This window comes from Poecilia mexicana, unplaced genomic scaffold (genome assembly GCF_051168715.1).
Source record: "Poecilia mexicana isolate PSO_F unplaced genomic scaffold, ASM5116871v1 scaffold_15, whole genome shotgun sequence".
NCBI classification, from domain to species: domain Eukaryota; kingdom Metazoa; phylum Chordata; class Actinopteri; order Cyprinodontiformes; family Poeciliidae; genus Poecilia; species Poecilia mexicana.
This window is the reverse complement of record NW_028263384.1, coordinates 23,382,884-23,390,258: the sequence shown is the minus strand read 5'-3', so window position 1 is coordinate 23,390,258 and position 7,375 is coordinate 23,382,884. Positions and strand designations below refer to the sequence as shown.

At 38.8% G+C, this 7,375-nt stretch overlaps 1 protein-coding gene across 1 annotated transcript; it reads left to right on the top strand.

The window, feature by feature from the left end:
- Positions 1-905: 905 nt before the first annotated feature.
- unm_sa35587 (un-named sa35587) lies at positions 906-5,284 on the top strand. The gene is made up of 7 exons (XM_015006369.2): positions 906-1,334; positions 2,033-2,138; positions 2,371-2,532; positions 2,622-2,690; positions 3,508-3,593; positions 3,704-3,838; positions 3,947-5,284. Exons 1-7 carry the CDS (start codon positions 1,239-1,241, stop codon positions 4,205-4,207), a joined length of 915 nt encoding a protein of 304 aa, XP_014861855.1. The 5' UTR covers positions 906-1,238; the 3' UTR covers positions 4,208-5,284.
- The last annotated feature ends 2,091 nt before the right edge of the window (positions 5,285-7,375 follow it).

Genomic DNA, 7,375 nt, shown 5'->3' with positions numbered 1-7,375 from the left:
GTGGCTGTAATTAAGCCATTTCAAGTCTTATTTTTAACCCCAAAAAAGTTGTTGTTTTTTTTAAAAAGAGAAATTTCAGTAGCACTGATTGATATCTGGACTTTAGACAGGTATACGTAAAACCCGCAATTCAGCAAACCTGGACCAGATTCTTCTAGGCTGAATAAATGTTTAAGATACATTTTATGTGCCATGAAACCTTCACCCAGTTTTTGAAAGCTGAGAAAATACATACCAAACTGAATGAAGCTTAATTTTGAAAGCAGTGTGGCTCTCCAAGCTGGCACAAATCAGATGCTGACCCAGCATTACTTTAAAAAAATTTGTCAATTATAAAATGCTTTCTAACTTTGTAATTTAGTAAACTTTTCTGTTACTTTCCTCTGAACTTTTGTTTTCCAACAGCTAAAGCTACTGTATCTCTTTCTGTTATCAGTGAACAAATAGCTTAGAAAAGAACAAAACAATGTTGTTGTCCTAAATGGTTACTGATGTCAGCTTTTAGTCATCCTGGTTTTATTGAAGTGAGGACACTTTGTCCCTGGCTGTGACCCTACCTGCTCTCAGCCATTGGCATCTACAATAGTTTTGAAGAAATTTGCCTGAATTACAACACATTTAATTTTTCACTGGAGTTAATGAGGTATTTTTGAATTACATTGAATGTAAAAAAATGTATACCCTTTTTGTATATGTGGTGGGATGGTGTTCTCACATATAATTTTATTATATTTTAAAGAGTTTCCTTTTTTATTTCCTATCAGAAATTAATTACTTTATTAATTTTTTTTTATCTTAATCTGTCAGGGTCAAGATAAATTAATATTTCAGTGTGACAAAGATGTACCGGAAGTAAGCTTTTATTTTGAAAGCGGCTAAGCGAGGATACCGTAATACAGCTTACCATCGCGCATAGTGAAACCGAGTGAGGTGCGGTTAGACCTCAGCCCTTGTTTAGAGGTGGGAGATGAGCAACCACGGGCTGTTTCTCTTTGGTTGTATGAGATGGTCTGTGGAGGCTGGCTGTGGCGGTGAAGGAGGTTCTCCTGGAGGAGGGACAGGGAGACGGAGGTGCGACGTGGAAACCCGCAGCGCCGTCTTTCTATCTCCTGAAGTAAACAAATGAAGTTACGGTGAAACAATGAGAGCAGACTTTCAGTTTTCAGAACAACCTGATCTGATGACATGAAATGAGACTCGGCTAACGGAGTTAGAATTTGTAGGAAAATTCCGTCGCCATGGACGAGGGACTGACTATTACTTGTATATCTGTAGCGATGTTTGTGGGCACCTTCCTACTAGGATTCATCCCACTGTTGTTCCGACTCTCTGAGGTAAGTATGACTTTAACTTCCTCGTTAAACAAGGTCATCAGGCAGATTTATCACGGTTGGTTTAAATAAGTCCTCTAATATAGTTCATAGCGATGATGGTCTTCCAGGGCCGGTCAAAGATTAAGTGGAGCCCTAATCAGGAAGTGACTAAGCCATCAGCCACCACGGCAACACAGTGCTTAATTGTTTCCAAGTTGGGTATTTAGGGCTATTTTGTTCTTGCACTGATGGTGAGGGTTTACTGCTTCATGCAACCAAATTTACTTTGTATTTGCAGATTCGCCATTTTGCAGATATTTTGCGGAATGTGACTCCAAATTATTTGCAGAAAACCCCACCTATTTTCAGATTTTTCAGTAGAGCATGTCTGAAATATTCAAAAGAAAATGCAGCTTGGGATGCAAAATACTTGACACATTATTGGCTGACGCATGCAAAGCAACCAATCCAGCAGCGCCATTCATTTTCCAATGTGCTGATTGGCTGCACTCCTAAGGCTGAAATAAAAAAAAAAACTGTAGATATTAGCTTCTGAACTATTAGATTGGGCTGTTACTAATGTTTTAGATGGGTCTCAGATATTTGTGGATATTAGCTATAGCTAACTTAAACCTGACCTGATGTTTCAATAGACTATATTAGATTTTTGATTGGAAAACAACTGAGTGTATTTGAATTTTGCCCTTTACTCCTGACAGAAAAGCCTGCAGTTTGTGTCCATCTTGGGGGCGGGTCTGCTGTGCGGGACAGCGCTGGCCATCACCATCCCGGAGGGTGTGGGCTTACTGGAGGATTCGTGGAGAGGTGAGCTCACTGTTTGAAATTTAAAGAAGCTGACTTGCACCACTCCACCTTCTCTGTCCCTAGTTGTCTTGACAACAGATGTGATGTGATTCAGTCCGTCTGCTCCCACCAAATTTGCATGAGTGTTTCATCGTAAACCATTGAAATCATAGCTGAAAGCAGGCTCAGTTGTCTGAACGTGTCCTCGCCTGCTTTGTTGTCCCTTCCTCTCGACTTCGTCTTCTCTTTGCAGAGTCCTCCTCTGATGCTCCATCCGGCCCGAATGCCAGTGAAAACACTGCGCCTTCCACAAAGGGAAGCGCCCCACCTCGCTTTTATATCAGCGTGTCTTTGACGTTCGGGTTTACCTTCATGTTTGTTGTTGATCAGATTGGAGGATACATTTCCACGCACGGCGAGTTTAAATAACTTTCACTTTAAGCTTCATTTTTTATATCAAGCTTACCATTCGTATGCTGATGATTTAAACACGTTTGGTTTCAGGTCAAGCAGCACATTTGTTGAATAATAAACACATCACAGCCACTCTGGGGCTGGTTATCCATGCTGCAGGTATGTCCATCAAATATCCTCTGGACATTCACTTTCAGAAGTATTCATATTTCTTAAAGTTTTTTTATTTTATTTTGCAAAATAAAAACTTCAGTGTATTTTATTGGGAAGTTATGTGATAGTCAGAGCAAAACAAAGTAGGGCATATTTCTGGGGTGGATGAAAAAAAGAAAAATCTGCACCCCTAAATAAAATTCAGTGTAACCAAATGCATTCAGTCTGTTTGTTTGTAATTTTGTCACTGTATAAATCCAGCTGCTATATGAAGGTGTAACGTATTTTTCAGAGAATATTAATAAACCGGCAGCATATTGAAGGCCAAGAAATACACGACAGCAATAACATGGAGCACAATTCAATCTGTCCTTTGAAAACAGAATATGAAACAATTTTAGGGCCAATCAAGACACATCTGAAAATCATCCACACTGCTCTGTATTGGACCATCACTTAAAATCTGAATAAAACGAATTGCAGTTTGTGGTTGTACTCTGACAAAAATGTGTTGCAAACCACTTCATCTGCTGGTTTGTGTTTGCTTAAGCTGCAAAAGGAAATTGGGGACAAAAGCATGAAAAATGTCCAACCAAACCCACTTATTCATTCCTTCATGTGACTTATCATGGGATTCCTGCGCTCTGTGAGATCTCAGTCTTATTTAGCGTGGCTCAGAGGCTTTGATTCCAAATTGCTTAAACAAACATTTGCTGAGCTATCAGTTAAACCCACATTAGTGCACGTTATAAAATCACATTATCCACTTTCTAAAATATTGGCTGTGATTTATAACAACAATAATGACTCTTCTTGCGTCCAGCCGATGGATTTGCTCTGGGCGCTGCCGTCGCCACGGGTCAAGCGACCGTGCAAGTGATTGTATTTTTTGCGGTCATTCTACACAAGGTGAGAGAAATTGTCAGCTGGATGAAGATGTAGACATATTTAACAAGATGTGACAGAACTGATGGCATCTGTGTTTTTGTTTTTTTTGGCGGGGGGTTGTTGACTCACAGGCTCCTGCTGCTTTTGGTTTGGTTTCCTTCCTGATGCACGCAGGCCTTGAGAAGAAAGACATTCAGGGACATTTACTGACCTTCTCAGCAGCAGCGCCCATAGTCGCTATCAGCACTTACTTCATACTGCAGGCGGTGGGAGAGCACACATCCTTCACATTGATAACCCTGTCAGTCTCTGCTGTCTGCTTCTGACCCGTTACGTGCATCTGTGTGTGTGTGTGTGTGTGTGTTTGTCAACAGACTGGAAGTTCCTCTCATAACCAGCTGAGTGCAACCGGAGTGGGAATGCTGTTCTCGGCAGGGACTTTCCTTTATGTTGCCACGGTGCACGTTCTCCCTGAGATCAGCAGCAGCAGCGCAGCAGAACCCTTCTCTAACCTGCAGGAGGAAACGGGAGCAGAAACCCACAAGGCGAGATATCTGGGTCTCCTGGAGAGCCTCACCCTCATCCTTGGCGTGGGGCTCCCGGTCATATTGGCCCTCAGCTTGCACGATGACTGACGGAGTGTTTACTGCGAACGATGCAGAATAACACTTCCAAAACAAAATCTTGCCAAGTATTCTTTGGTCTAGTTTCTAGTGCAAATATCTTATTTTACACTTGAAATAAGACAAAACTGACGTACAGGTGACTTTAGAGCAAGGTATGGGAGGTGGTTTTAATTCAGTAATTTCTTAATATCGATGGAAAAGTACTGCCAGTTGAACAAAACATTTAAACGTCTAGTTATATCTAGTACTTTCCACTGGTATTATGGAGTTATTGACTGAAAATAAGTTCGTTTATTGTGCTTAAAGGTTACTTGTAAGTTAGTTAGTTCAAATGTACTAAGATATTATTTCCAGTAGAAACTAGACCAAAAATACTTGGTAAAATGTAGTATTTTTGCAGTGAAGACAGAGTGAATGAAAACCCGTCCCCACGTATCTCAGCGGTAGGTTGTTCCTCATGGGCGCGCTCCTGATTCAGACTAGCCCAACCCTTGAGCACTGCCATTGTTCTTGGATCAACAAAGCTTTTCAGGTTTTGAAAGGACTTGGATATTTTATACGTCGCTATCCTTCAGCTGAGTTTCCAGCACAAGTAAACAAAAAGAGGGACATTTGTTATGTGTTACAAAGATGTATAATTTTCTTGAAAAACGAAACCGTGATCAGGAGGGTAGATTTACAGGAAGAACAAGATAATAATTTGATACTGTCATGTGCACAGTATGCGATCTAGTTTGCACAGTTTGTACTAGTTTTGTGTTTATTTTTAAGAGTTTGACAGGAAAAGGGGCAAATTGGAGAATTGGAGAGAAACATTCCTCCTCATGGTTCCTCAGAAACAAACTTGTCTTTTATTTCTTTTCTTAGCCGAAATGCCAAATGTGACGCCTGAACTACATTAGAGCCATATTATTTCATAACTTATAGTTTTCAACAGTGGATGTCTGATTTATTTTTAAGAGTGTATTTTAAAGTTTTGACTCTATAAAGCTGTCTCTATTTAAAATGTGCAATAATCATTAAAATAAACTGCAACACCTTTAATTTAACACTGACAAGTTTATTAAAATCTGATCTGGAATTGGAGTACACCTGTTCAGCAAAATCTTTGGTGATAAAATTCTGTTGTTACTCCATTGTACAACCGCATTTCACCCATAAGACGGTTCTTTGTCTCCTATAACAAGGTCTGATCCTACAGAGAAGGATTTTTCCTTTGTGCACAATTTCTCTTAATTTGAATTTCTCTGTCATAGATGTCTTAAAAAATAAGCTATTTGTTTTAGAGTTGTGTTTCTTTTGTAACTTTAAACAAACTTTGTTTAGCTGAAGAAAAGGAAAAAAAAAAAGTCTATTAAGGTTGCAAAGGCTGCCGACCTGATCTAGATCATCCAGAGTTCGGAGTCATGGATTCTGCTCTCTTCTCTTCAGCTAAGATGGACGTAAAGACAGGTTGATTTTATCTAAAATGTTCAGATGTTCAAATGAGTTCATTTGACATTCATTCTTCAGAAGGTTCCCAGGGTCTTTAGAAGAGAAAATGCTCACAGCATCACATATCCTCCACTGTGAACTTTCATACTTTTCTACATATTTTTATGTAGCGGTTATTACTTGAAAGCTTTGCCCTTAGTGTCATATGACCAAAACACAGATTTCCATTTAAAGTCCAAGTGCCTCTGGCTCTACTCCTTTATGATTGTGATGGTAGGATAGAAAATATGTTGTTTTTTTTCTGGCATGTAGACCAGAGGAGATGATGTTATAGAGCAGGGATCTGGAACCTGCAGCTCAGGAGCCCACTGTGGGTCCTGAACCCTCCACAGCAGCTCTGTGGCTACTGATCATAACTGATCAAAACAACAGATGGAACAAAAAAATTGTTTTTAATTATGAAGTAATAAAAATGTTAATTTTAGATAGGCTTTTATGTATTTTGATGCAGTGCTTTACTAATTTACTTAAGCCATTTTGATTCTTTTTATATGGACATGGCAAGCTTTTACAATGTGTGCTGGAGACACATCATTTGAAACTGTAATCCAAACAATTTAAAATAAAAATAAACTGTAAATTAAAAAAAAAAATTAGTTTCAGTTGTTAGGATTACAAACAACTGCCTGCCTGTAATTTCCTATAAAACAATAATTAACTCTTGAGTTTTTTTCTCCACTGGAGATTCAAGTTTTTTTTGTGTGTGTGTGTGATATGCTGCCTTTTTACTGGGGGTGCTAACAAATATGGCTGCATCAGGATTAAAATACATTAAGCAAAGTTTAAAATAAAAATACATAAAAAAAATATTAAGGCATGAAATTTGCTCACATTCTGTTATTCTTTAAAATGTATTGAACATATCCATATACTATCACTAAAGTAATAAAACGTTGTTATAAACCTTTACAGCAATGTGGCTAATAGTTTCCATTTACGTGAAGGAACATGATTATCATGTAGCTTAGCTGGATTTCTCCTGTTTTAACCTCAAACGAAAGCCTGCAGTGAGAGACTGCAACAGCAAGACGACGTCAGATTATTCAGTAAAGTGTGCATTACGATGGCTGGTGAAACATTAACTTTTATTTCTTTATATTTGCACTGTGAGCGTTGTTTTATGGCCTTCCTGTCAGCATTCATGCACCCAGTGTCTATAAAAGAAAAGAAAAAAAAATAAACTCTTTAATTCTCTAATGGTGGAAGAACTCAACTCTGCTGACTAACAGCTACTGTGACACATCTGTTGGCTGAGTGAGTGGAAAGGGTTTGCGTAAAACTGGACTCATGCTTGCCTTGACCTTTTCAAAACAGAGTAAAAAAAAAACAACCTTCACATAGTTGCTGAAGGTAAATATGAAAACAAGCAGGAACTTCTACTGTGATTACATGATAAATAGAGATTTCCCCCATGTGAGTTATTTCCTGTAATTCCTCAGAAAGTATCCCTGGAATCCTGCGCATCTTTGCGGCCCAAATTGAGTTCATAGATAGAGTTCATAGATGGTGTTGACAAAGAAAACACACTTTTCTGAAGGTTTTGTAACTCTGTATTCTACCCTCTAGCTGACCTGAATTACACTGTTTTGATCCAAACTAGCAGAAATACCCTCAAGCTGGTAAACTATGGACTTGCGGGACTTGTAAAAAAAAAAAGTTCACCGTGTCACTTGACCTGTTTCT